Here is a 12,963-nt window from a genome sequence, read left to right as displayed (position 1 = left end):
CATCACGATAGTTTCTTGTGCTCTTCCTACCCCTGTTGTGATCCTGCTCCCTTCTCCCCTCTGCAGAATTAGATATGATCTTTTTTTTTTTTTTTTTTTTTTAAAGATTTATTTATTTATTCATACAGAACTGGGGTACAGGCCAGAGATGCGGAGGGTGAGAGGATTCACCAGGGACAGAGTGGGGAGCAGAACAGGCAGATCAACGAAGTACACTGCTGAGGGGAGCAGCGGGCGGGTCAGGAGAGGTCTGCCACACCATGTGGATCTCCTCCAGGGCAGGCGGGGATCGAACTCATGCGGAAGTGGCTTTGGCTTCTTAGTGCTGTGTTTTAACCCGCTGCGCCACCAGGGAGGGCCCAGATATGATCTTTTTAAAGACGAAGTTGGTGCATGTTAATTATCACACAGAGACTGGGTACCACAATCATGTTTACAAGGTTCTTTCAGAGATTCTTTGGGCTGGGCTGCAGGACTGAAGTTGGGCTGCATTCTTGCCATTCACCTAGTTCACATCTCTCTCAGAGCTCCATGCAGAAGTTTGGGAAGACTGGGCTTCCTTCCATCTTTCTCTTATAGATTTCATCAAATCTTTCATTCTGAGCCACAGTGAAGTGGTTTTTCCAATCTCCAACTGTTCCTAGAAAACAAAGTTCAGATGTCACTCACTGGTTGAAATTGTCAGTGTCCTAACTAACAAAGTGGCATGCCTGTAAATACACAGACACTGCCCCACACATCCTTGATGGGTAGTACAGTGCTCTGGTCTGAGAAGTGGCCTCAGGGTGCTAGTGGACTGATAAAGAAGGTATACAACTGACCCAGAGGAGCTGGTAACCTAGTCCCATTGAGGAATATTCACATGACAGACTGTTACAAAAGTGAACATGAATAACTGACACTCAACTAAGTGGACAAATTTCAAAACATTATTTGAGCAAAGACACAAGACCCAAGAAAGTACGGTTGATGCTTGAGAAACACAGTTTTAAATGTGCAGGTCCACATACACATGGATTTTTTTTCAGTAAATGCAGTTAGTTGTCCCTCCATATTTGAAGTTTCCACATTCATGGACTCAATCTGGATGGCAACTGATTAAATACATAGATGGAAAATTACTTTAAAACACTGCAATCTGAACAATGAAGATTTTGGTATCCACAGAGGTTCAGAAATCAGTCCTTCATGAATACCAAGGGATAACTAATTGAAGTTTTGAGCAGTAAAAAGTTATAGAGATTTTTCCCTGGGGGAGGGTCAACTGTACATACTATATAATTTCATTTTCATGAAGTACAAGAATAGAAAAATCAATGGGTAGTTATAGAAATTAGAACAACAGTTCTCTGGGAATAGATATGGATCAGAAGGAGCATAAGCAGGAACTTTCTGGGGTCACGAAAATAATTAATCACTTGGGTTGCTGGTTACATGAGTACATGGCAGGTATCAAAGCTTAAACTGTGCATGTTATATATGATATATGTAAACTGTAATACAATTAAAAAGACTTTGGGAAAAAGTTCATTGTTTATCACATTATAACTATTAAAGTAATTTTAAAAGTGAAAATAACCTTTACCCCATCTATACTTTTCTGGAAAATTATACCACAGAGACAAAATTGTTGGGATATAAAAACATAAGCATAAATATGTTCCTGTAACATCATTCATAAAGACAAAAAAATAAAAACAGTAACTGTAATGTCTATCATTGGGAAATAGCTGATGATTATGATATGTCCATTCTTGGGTACATGAAAGTACTAAAAATAGTGAGCTACATGGACTTACATGCCTTGTCCTGGAGGGTTGCCTGACAGTCTGATAAGCAAAAGTGTATAGTATTACCACATTTTGTGTTTTGGGTAGTATTATGGTACATATTCTTTTTTAAAGATTTATTTATTTATTCATATGGAACTGGGGTACAGGCCAGAGATGCGGAAGGTGAGATGATTCACCGGGGACAGAGTGGGGAGCAGAACAGAAAGATTGAGGGAGTACATTGCTGAGGGGAGCACGGGTGGGTCAGGAGAGGTCTGCCTCGCCATTTGGATCTCCTTTGGGGCAGGCGGGGATCAAACTCATGCGGAAGTGGCTTTAGCTTCTCAGTGCTGTGCTTTATCCTGCTGCACCACCAGGGAGGGCCCTGGTACATATTTTTGTTAGTGTTACTATAAGCCTGAGGGGAAACAAATGTTTAGAAAGCTAGATGTGTACAAATCTGAAGAAGGACCACTTGCAAATCATCATTATTGATTATCTGAAGTAAAAAGATATATAATTGCTTGGTTTATCTCAATAGAAAAGAATGCTATTGCAGACTGGAATATGAAACAAATAAATTTAGTCACTGTGAAGGAGAGAAGAGGAGAAGGAGTAAGAGGAGGTGAAAAGCAGGAGAAGGGAAAGAGGAAGAAAAGGGGAGAAGTTAAAAAGCATACTATGATCCCACTATTGTGAAAGAAAGTTTGTGTTTATAAAACAGAAAAGAAGTAGATTTCTCTACTTGGTAGTTATCACTTGGAAACAGAGTTTTGGCACATACGTACATATATACATGCATGTCAGCTGGGTGTGTGCAGTGATGGGAGTGGCACAGCATGGAGGAAAGACATCTCGAAGTCCAAGAGGAGAGAGAGAGAGACCTAGAGTGGCTTACATGACAAGGAGTGCAGCATCTACTCCCAGGGCAGTCTCACATTTACTGGGAATTGCATTCAGGGAAAGTGGGTAAGTGCGTGGAGGACCATGTGAAGGAATGTGCATGTTAGGGATTCAGATGGGGGATGCAGATGGGGGATGCATTAATGTCTGGCACAAGCTGGGGGGCGGGGGGGAATAGGGGCTGTTACCTGGGGTAGCGGGGCTCCATTGTTGCTGCTGATGAAAATATCCTATCCTAGTTCCTGTTCACCCTTAATTTCTGTCACGGTGGTCTACTGCTTATGCTAATCTGGCCACTACATCTACCCACTGTTTGCCGCAGATACTGGTTTTCCAGTATGCTCCTCATGCCAAGACTTTTGTCCTGGTGAGAGACACCCCTGCCTGACTCTACATTTTAGCTTGATTAGCAGGAACTCTAGGCACCAAGACAATCGCTGGAGAATAAGGGAGGCTGGAGATCCACATCATCCACACATACCTATACTACATATATATACAACTATATACATATATACATATAAGTGAAATTCTATATTCATCTAGTTTTTACAATAACATACGAAAATTAATTCTTTAGTTAAAAAGTGTTAAATTTTACTCCTGTAAAACTCCTTTTTGGGGAATCGAAACTAAGAAAAATTAAAACAATGAAGCGGTTCTCACTAATCATTCAGAGAAGGCTTGAACTTTGATTGTGATCATGTAATGAACATGAAGAGTCAGTCAGTAGAAACTATAAAGTAGGAAGAAAGCATAAGCAGTAGAGAGACAAGAAGCTGGTCAGCTGAGGAATGCATTCCTAGCATACCTGGGGAGAGTGACTGCTGGAGACTTTAGCAAAGAAATATACTTTGCTCCTGCTGCTGAGGTCCCAGACTTCAGATCCAGGAATCCCCATGAGGCATGAGACAGTGGTTCCTGCTCTTTATTTACTGGACTGCATTCCCCTGTTGCTCCACTAGAGTCCCTATGATGAGCCCCCATACTAAGGCTAGATGGAAGGATTCTGTTCCTTGAAACTGAGTACATCAAAGTGCTCTCTTTTAGAACATGATTAAACCCCCCACCTTTTTGGTAGCAGATATTACAATGTTATCTTGGAATTAGTAAAACCTAATATCTTCTTGCTAACTGGCAGGCAGTATATTAATAACAAACTATTTGATTTATACTTATGTTCATAGCACTTGAGGACTCATAAACTGTCGGAACTGGCCCCAATCACAGGCTGTCAGTGGGCAAAACAGGCAGTCAGGGTCTTCAGGTGGGAGCTGCATCTGCCAGGCAGAGTTTCCAATAAGGGGGGAAGGGAGGCAGGTGAGAGGAAGACACGGGAGTCAGAGTTGGGTGCAAGTCTTCCTGCTCATCTTTTTATTTATACTGTTTAGCAAGCAGTTTGCTACAATAATGCATCAGTTAAGTTAATAATCAGCATAAAAGTTCTCAAGGAGAGGGGAACAATGCATCCTCTTCCTGACACCTTATAGCATACTAGACTATACATATTTGTGGTAACTTTCATGTATAGTTATGTTTAACTATGACTCAAAGGATAAGGGGTAGGGGAAAGGATGAACTGTTAGTAAAGGATTTAGGGGTCCTAGGGAAGGAAAAATTGTGTTAGCAGAGTCATCAGTGATTGTCTAAAGAAAAGCTAATGGCTAACTTAAGGCTAGCAGAGAGTAGCTAGTGTTTGTTTTAGGAAAAGGTTAATTAAGACTCACAGAGAGTAGTTAGCAATTGTTTAAGAAAAGGGTAAATTAAGAGGAAGCCACATAGTTATGCATTAAGCAAAACCTGTGTCAATAATGTTAGGAAATTGTCCATGAGTCCTTATGCCCTGGGAGTTTTATCAGAGGTTTGCTTTTTGTTTCAAAAGACCAAGGAAGCTTCCCAGGATTCTTGATGCTCTAGGGGGGTCTTATCTCTCCTGAAGCTTGCCTTTTGTCTCCAGACACAGAGGGATTTCCAGCCCTGGAGTGGCTCCTACTTTGCCCCAGACAAGTAGCCAATTTATGAAGCTAATCCAGTTGCAAACTGATGGTTGCTCAGAATATTTTTTATATTATGATTATACAAAGAAGGGAGATCATAACATAAATTAGCAATGGAAATTCTGATTTTTCAGAGCTTTTCCCTTCCATCTAGAATTTGTCGGTTGACAGAAGTTGCATAGCTTGTGTCAACAAACCTTTTCTCATGAAGGGGGAAATGGACTGGTCCAGGACAGATCTGGGAACTGTAGAACGATTTGTCATGGGATTTTCTTTCATTTTCTCAAAAGATGTCTCCTGGACAATTTTATCTAGCACTTTTTCATCCAGATTCTTTCCCATGAATTTCATCACCTTCTGAATTTCATGCTTTGGGTCCTGTGGTGAAGATAACATTGCACAGAGTGAAAGAGGGCATCAGAAGAACACTTAAATTCTTCAAAACATCCCTCCCGGAAGTTCAGTCCTGAAGGCACTTGAGATTTCTCTGCACCTTAATCCAACATGGTTCCTCCAAAGAGCATTTACTCACCCTCTTTAAATCCTCATAGAAAAGGAAGAGAATCTGGTATCTGTCTTTCATCTCCCACCATCCTCTCACATGGTCAAACCAGGAACCCCATCCTACTGTAACAGAATAGTATGAGGATCATACAAAACTGTCCCACAGTTAAGAATTTTATTTACCTGAAGTGTGCTGGAAAGAGAAAAAATTCTGGGTCAGGTATATTCTAAAAGTTATAATCTGTTTGACTTGTGATGCTTTGGAGTAATGTATCCCAACATACTACTTGTAGTACCTCCTCGTTTATTAAGACAATGACCTCATCTAGAGACAAGAATACATTTGAAAAGAGGGTGACTCTACAGGCCAGGAGAGCCAAAATGACAGCTCTTGAAAGAGATGGAAGCTCATTCCTACAGCGAGGGTTGTGGGTGTTCAGTGTGTGGAGGACATGCCTTGGGGGACAGGAAACACTGTGGAAACCAAAGGTATGGAGGATTAAGCTTTACCTTTTCCACTGATGAAGGTTTCATAATACTCCTCCCATGTGCCGGGATCAGGCAGCATTTGATTCATCCTTTGGAAATGATAGTAGGAAACCATGCAGTCTTTGGCATTTCGAGCTACATAAAGGAACTTTAGGGTAATGAGAGAAATACAGATGGTATTAGAAAGTAGATTTTCACAGAATTCACTTAGATTGAGCCATCCAGGTGTTAGCATAGCAAAGGGCTCTCTCACACTGCCCCAGAGGAGCACAAGTGCATTTCCGCCCTCCCACAGTCTATCTGTGGCTATCACTGTTTCAAGGACCAGGAAAGGTCTGCAAGCCTGGGAGCTTGTCAAGGGTCTTCTAACTACAATTTCCCCAGACTCAAAATGAGGGAGAGATGACTCAGTGCAGTTAGTCCTGGAATCAAGAGGAGTTATAGGAACAGGCATTTATAATTAAGAGGGGCCCCTCCATCTAGAAAGGATAAAAGCTTAAAAACCCCACCGTGTTACAGCTCCCACAGCTCTCTCCGCTGAGATTGTCCAAGCTTCTTGTAATGTTGTGTGCCATTGTTGCAGTGGCCCTGAGCTTAGGCAGCCGGCAGGCTTTGCTGGATTACTTTGCCTACAGTGGCCCCTCCCATCTTGAGGGCTTTCTGTCTCCCAACTAGCATCTGCCTGCTCTGAAAGCAGCTGGAGCTTTCAGCCTACTGCCCAAGCACAGTGCTAAAACTGCAGTGCCCAGGCTACTCAGAAAGCTGTAGGGCAATGGCGGTGGAGGTGGGTGTTTCTGCCTGCCACCCCCAGTGCAAGCAGTCAGCTCCAGCAGCCCTAAGGGCCACCCCAGGAGTGGGAGCAGGGGGGTGGAATAAAGGCAGGGCCTTGCAAAAGCAATGGCAGACCTGCCCCAAAACAAGCCCTCCTGGGTTCCCTCTTAGAGGCAATCCCCAAGGCCTGGAGTCTTTGGGAGGAAGCTCTGGTGCTGCAGCTCCCTAAAGCAGCAGAGAAAGGTCCCTGGCAGCAGAGGAAGAACCCTGGCAGGGGCTGTTATACCCAGCCCCCCTGAAAGGTGTCAGGTGCACCAATACTCTGGACCTGATGTCGTTTTTTTGGAGTTCAGAACCCTTGGGTTCACTCTGGGAAAGATTTCACCAGAGCTCCCCTTTCAGGGGCACGCAGTGAGTTCCCCAGGCGAGTTTCGCCATGAGACAGAGCTACCGTCTCCATTTATCCTCTGAGCTTCAGTTGTCTTCATTTTTCCAATTTGGAATAATTCTCACTTTATATTGAGCTCAATTATATATCTGAAAGGAAACTTGCTATATATTGTGCAATACTCCTGATGTTTTAGACCAAAATGTGCCAAGATACCAATCTGCTATAATCACGGAGATGAAATTTCTTAGTCCTTTATTCAATTCATGTAATTTGATCTGTTGCTGTTCACAGGAAATAGACCTTATTTTTTTTTAGCCCTTCTTTTCCTTCATTACTACCTCTAAGAAAACAGTGTCACACTTCCTGAGTCGGCTGATTGTCAGCCTAGTTTGACCCTTCTACACAGTTAGTCTACATCTATTTATTCACTGCCCATCCTTAATATCCTCTTTACTATCAAAAAGCACATCTTTAATCATGCCAGGACCTGATTAGGCCCTGGGGTACAGAATAAATAAAATCCCAGAATAGAGCTATGAGCCTAGAATTTACTAGCGGATAAAGACAAAGGCCTTCTTAAAACATTTCTCTATTTATCCTTTCGAACAATCAAGTTTTTGTCCTTACTCTTTCCTCCCTCCTCAATACTCAAGTTGAATATATGAAGAACCCCATGGCCTATATTCCTGCTCACCTCCTCTCCCTTCCGTTTTTCAGCCAGACATGTTGAAGTTGCCTGAATGTTCATGACCTACTACTGTTTCTAGTTCTCTAGTTCTTGCCATTCATCTGGCCTTTGTCTTCCTGTCTTCCTATCTTGAAACTGTCCAGTCCTGTTGAGTATAGAAACTTACTTCCTCTCTTACTGCTGATAGAGTCCCCATATTGCAGGATGATGGGGAAATGAAAATGAGCAGCAGTGTCCTGCAGCAAGGTCTGGAGTATTGGCCCTCAGGAGACTCACACTCCTTATGTTCAGGGTGCTGTTCCCATCCTACCTTGCAGTTCTTATCCCAGAACGAAGAAGGCAACAACTGAGTGGGAAGGTGAGTCCTTAATATCCGTGGAGAGGGCATTGCTTTGGCTTTTTCCACACCTTTAAAGCAAATCAACAGCAAAGGTCTATATAGTACAACATCTCCATGCCGTCAGAATGTCACATCATGGCCTGCCCCTCTGCTCTCCTCTTGACTTTCTCTGGTGTTTCATAATGGAGCTACTGTAATAGCTCCACTGCTATAGAAGCTTTAGAAGAACTTCCTTTTGACTTAAAAATTAAATGAGTTACAAGGAGTGTCACTCAGCACTTAGAAGAAATGAGCTATTAAACCAGTAAAAGACTTGGGGGAACTAAAGTGCACATTACTAAGTGTAAGAAGCCAAACTGAAAAGGTTACAAATTGCTTGGGTCCAATTAAGTGATATTCTGGAAAAGGCAAAATTGTAGAGACAGTAAGAAGAGTGGTAATTGCTAGGAAGTTGAGGGTGGAAGTGGGGAGGGATGAATAGAATACAGAAGATTTTGAGGACAGCAAAAATACTTTGCTAGCGTAATAGTGTTACATATCATAATGCATGTTTCTGAACCCACAGAATGTACAGCAAGCTCCAAGAGTGAGTCCTAAAATAAACTGCAGACTTTGGACAATGATAATGTGCCACTGTAGTTTAATGGATTATAACAATGTACCTCTTTGGGAAAAATGGGATGTTGGCTATACGTATGTGGGAGCAGGAAGTAGATGGGAAATCCCTGTACATCCCTCTTAATTTTTTTTTTAAAGATTTATTTATTTATGTAGAGCTGGAGTACAGGCCAGAGATGTAGAGGGTGAGAGGATTCACCAGAGACAGAGCGAGGAGCAGAACAGGCAGACCAACGAAGTACACTGCTGAGGGGAGCAGCGGGCGGGTCAGGAGAGGTCTGCCATGCCATGTGGATCTCCTCCAGGGCAGGCGGGAATCAAACTCATGCAGAGGTGGCTTAAGCTTCTCAGTGCTGCGCTTTAACCCGCTGCGCCACCAGGGAGGGCCCCATCCCTCTTAATTTTTTTATAAACCTAATAAAGTCAAGAAGTGAATGGAGGAAGTAAGAAGGAAGAACAGAGAGACAGGGAGGGCAGGAGGGGAGAACACTTACCGGAGGGCTGGGGCGGGCGTGCCCACTCAATGAAAGGGTGGCGGTGCTGAATGATGGCTCGCCTACATTTCTCCACATCCCCATCCTGTTCTATCATGTCCACAATTTCCTGAATCCATGTTGTCCCTGAGGTCCAAAAGCAGACACCAGTTAGCAATTTGGCGTAAGTGTGTTAGCTACGTGGAAACTGACAAGTGTTTGGTTCAATATTCCTTCAGGTCAGGATCTCCGTTAACCCAGATAGATGAACATTTGATGCAGGAGACTCTCCCTGCTCCCCACTCTTTATAAAGCAAAGAGCAGCAGCAAAGCATGATGACATTCTTATCCAAGAACAATCCACAGCAGTGCACAGAAGACTGAGTCATCTAAAGTCATTGTGCTCCTAAATCCAGGGTCTGTGGAACACCTGAGAGCTAGCGCCAGTGTGGGATAATAAAGAATAGGTAGGTTTTCTCTCCTGTTAAGGGGACCCTAACTGATATGAGAAGTTCCTACTGACTGATAGGCCTTATGGTCCTCTGCCCCACCCTCACCTGATTTAGGGTAGGTACAGATGAGGAGATCATCTGACTTGGCCTCAAAGTTCTGGATCTGGCTCCAGCTGTCCACAGTTGCAGCCTGCAGGGTAACCCCCGCCACCTCTCTCAGCTGTGAAGGTCTTCCCAGCTCTGTGGTCAGCGCCATACTCTCTTGAAATAGGAAGAAGACTTTTCAAAACATAGCACTAAATATTTACCATTTCCACCATGATGAATACAAATTAAATACACCGTTCAGTGGTATTCTCACTGTGCAAGCATCACTAACAACCAAATTTTCTAAACTGGAACTGTAGGTATTAAAAACTAGTTTCCCTTATTTCTCTCCTCTTTCTGAAGCTAAGTAACATTCCATTATATACTCCACAATGTTTATCCCTTCATCCATTGTTTCCAACTTTTGACTTTTATGAGTAATACTGGCTTGAACTTGGGTACAAATACATTGGGTAGTCGAAAGGTCATGATACACTTTTTCTTCTGTCAACCCAATATTTTCAAGGTAATTTTTTCAAATTTGGGAGAATATATACCCAGAATTGGAACTGCTGGGCCAGATAGTAATTCTAAGTTTATTTTTTTGAGTAACTGCAATACTGTTTTTTGACAGTGGCTGCACCATTTTTCTTCCCAAAGACAGTCCACAGTGTCCCAGTTTCTCTGTATCCTCACTGATGTTATTTTTAGTTTTAAAAGTTTTTATGGCCCTCCCTGGTGGCGCAGCAGGTTAAAGCACAGCACTGAGAATCTGAAGCCGCTTCCGCATGAGTTCGATCCCCGCCTGCCCCAGAGGAGATCCACATGGTGAGGCAGACCTCTCCTGACCCGCCTGCTGCTCCCCTCAGCAGTGTACTTTGTCCATCCGCCTGTTCTGTTCCCCACTCTGTCTCTGGTGAATCCTCTCACCCTCCGCATCTCTGGCCTGTACCCCATTTCTGTATGAATAAATAAATAAATCTTTAAAAAAAAGTTTTTATTATAGCCATCCTAATGAATAAATATCTATTTAAGATCTTTGCCCACTTTTGTTTGAGTTGTCTTTTTTTTTTATTGTTGATGTTGTCCCATTGAGATAAACCTTTTAAATACAGACTGAAAGAAACCAGAGAAATGAGTCACCATTAATACAGAATTATTAACTATAAGGATTTCAGAACATATTTTCTGCTACTAATGCTAGTAATAGTGAAAACTTATTAAAAATCATTTGTTGAACACTTCAATTTGCATTTGCTCAGTGAGTGCCTCATACATGTTAAGTCATTTTAACTCTTGCATAAAGTGAGTGTTCAAACTGAAAAAGTTTTACAGGAAATGTGACAGTAAATAATTATTGGAAATTGAATGAAAGAAGCTGGCCCAGCCTTTCTGTGCAATAGGTGAGAACTGGGACCCCACCAAGCTAGACCCATTTTCATGTTGGCTTCTATTCTCAGCATGATTCAAGCCCTTTAAGACAGAGGCTGTGTTCAGGACATGAAGACAAACCATTTCTGGGGTAAAAATAAAATATAAGAAGCAGCTATGCTTATTATGTGCCAAAGGAGAAAGTGTTCAAGTGTATCTCCTAAAACTCCTTCAGGAGGGAGTTGGGGAAACAACTGTTTCCTTCGGGCCTTTCTATTTTTATCCTTTTATAAATTTTTCTTCTCAATTTTAATCCCTATCACAGTGTTATCAGGAAGTGTGAGGTAGTAGGATATTTGCATATTTATCGCTGCCTCAGTTCCTAACACAGAGCTCCTGAGTCCTTTTATTTCCTAAGTAATAAGAGCCCAGGGGCATCTTAGCCCAAGATTTGTTCTTAGAACCACTGACATGAGCATCTAAAAACCTATGACTTCCTAAGTGATAAAAGCAGTAGGAGCGTCTTTTGTTGTAATGAGGTGACTCTAGGTGGGCTCCTGAGTGGGACTGGGCACCAGAAAGACCAAGTCATGAATACAGACACCTGGGCCAAGAAACCAGGTGCTGCTTGCCTAACTCCCTGTCTGCTGATCTGCCTGTATATCCAGTCCCCTCTATTCTCTTGAAAAGGGAGAAAGGCTGAAATAGAGTTAATGATTAATCCTGCCTACATGATAAAGACTCTAGGGAAAATGCCAGCAAGCAGTATGAGATCTTGAGAATTTCCATATTAGTGAAGATGTGGGCAGTGGTGTGCCAGGAGAGGGCATGGAAGTTCTGAAACCATGAAGGTCATAATGATCTTTTCCTGCTTCTGCTTATCTTGCAAGAACAGCAGAGTGGACTTACAACAATGGGACAAAAATACCCCCACCCATTGTAAATAAGAAAAAATTGACTTTTCATAAGTTGATGAGTTCTGTTTCAGAGCGTAGGCTCAAAAAACTACTCATTGTGTTTGAGGTGATTTCTCATTTCACAGACTGAAAACAATCCTGGAAGACAGAACTAAGATGCAGGACCCTAAAATGACCAAAGCCCCACTGCCCAAATACTTTACCAAATACTGTTTGGTTTCTTCACCTGCACAAACAATTGCAAGACTGTTCAGGATTAGGAAATAACAACAAAGGAATTTTTTTTAGGCTCATTTATTAATGTATACAGAACTAGGATACAGGCCATATGTGTAGGGGCGGTAAGAGGACTTACCAAAGAGAGAGGGGAGCAGAACAGGCAGATCGACAAAGTACACTACTGAGGAGGGCAGCAGGCAGGAAAGGAGAGGTCTGCCATGCCATGTGGATCACCTTCCTGGCTGGGGATCGAACCCATGCTGAAGCAGTTGCAGCTAGCTGCTTCATAGTACTGTGCTTTAACCTACTGTGCCACCGGGAAGTGTCCAACAAAGGGATTTTTTAATAAAAGGGACAAACAAGCGTTACTGATGTTATAGGGCACCTCAATTCAGAGAGAGGCACCCCTGAAGCCCCAAAACCTGCCTGCTCTAAGTGGGTTCTGCCATCCGCCGCAACAAGACAAAACATATAAAGCTTTAATGAAAAGTGACTTTAATACAGTAAATATACAATATGGAACACAAAGAATATAACTTCTAAATCAAACACCTGAAGTTACCCATCCCCTTGTGGGCAAAAGTCAACCCAAAAGGGATTGGCCCAAAGCAAGGCCTGAAAGCCTGCCACAAGACTAAAGCACCTTCTGGCCGGGACTCATGGAAAAGGGTCAGAAATGGCCAGACAAATCTGGGAGGAAAAGAGCAACATCAAAATCAATATAAACACTGCCATGGTCACCTCCCTACAGGTATCTCACCCACATCTGCCTTAACCCTGGGGTCAGGAAACAAGCCCGGTTTCTTCATCACATGCTTGCTGCTCCATGTGGCTTCCTTAGGTCTCCTTCTCCATCTGCCTTCCTTCTCTCTTCTTCTCTCTCCTTTTTCTCTGCTCAGTTCCACCCTCCTTCTGGGTGGGGCAGGGAACCTGGAACTTCCCTTCTCCTAGGGACCACCCAGTTACACTGA

At 42.7% G+C, this 12,963-nt stretch overlaps 1 protein-coding gene across 1 annotated transcript; it reads right to left on the bottom strand.

Moving 5' to 3' along the window:
- Positions 1 to 321: 321 nt before the first annotated feature.
- SULT1C2 (sulfotransferase family, cytosolic, 1C, member 2) lies at positions 322 to 12,763 on the bottom strand. The gene is made up of 8 exons (XM_004691395.2): positions 12,753 to 12,763; positions 9,504 to 9,659; positions 8,968 to 9,093; positions 7,826 to 7,923; positions 5,687 to 5,813; positions 5,205 to 5,299; positions 4,870 to 5,050; positions 322 to 640 (listed from the first exon to the last, which is right to left on the bottom strand). Exons 2-8 carry the CDS (start codon positions 9,652 to 9,654, stop codon positions 522 to 524), a joined length of 897 nt encoding a protein of 298 aa, XP_004691452.1. The 5' UTR covers positions 9,655 to 9,659; positions 12,753 to 12,763; the 3' UTR covers positions 322 to 521.
- Between the last annotated feature and the right edge of the window lie 200 nt (positions 12,764 to 12,963).

This window comes from Condylura cristata, unplaced genomic scaffold (assembly GCF_000260355.1).
Source record: "Condylura cristata isolate star-nosed mole 26May11 unplaced genomic scaffold, ConCri1.0 scaffold00031, whole genome shotgun sequence".
In the NCBI taxonomy this organism is placed as follows: Eukaryota; Metazoa; Chordata; class Mammalia; order Eulipotyphla; family Talpidae; genus Condylura; species Condylura cristata.
The sequence above is the reverse complement of the archived record's forward strand: the minus strand, read 5'-3'. Positions and strand labels throughout refer to the sequence as shown.

Excerpts from the sequence above, each read along its gene's own strand:
- SULT1C2 (XM_004691395.2), bottom strand. The coding sequence starts at position 9,654 with ATGGCGCTGACCACAGAGCTGGGAAGACCTTCACAGCTGAGAGAGGTG. Across the intron at positions 5,814-7,825 it reads TCTGGGATAAGAACTGCAAG|TTCCTTTATGTAGCTCGAAA; the intron begins GTAGGATGGGAA and ends ATTACCCTAAAG. Across the intron at positions 5,300-5,686 it reads AACCTTCATCAGTGGAAAAG|TAGGATGGGGTTCCTGGTTT; the intron begins GTAAAGCTTAAT and ends ATTCTGTTACAG.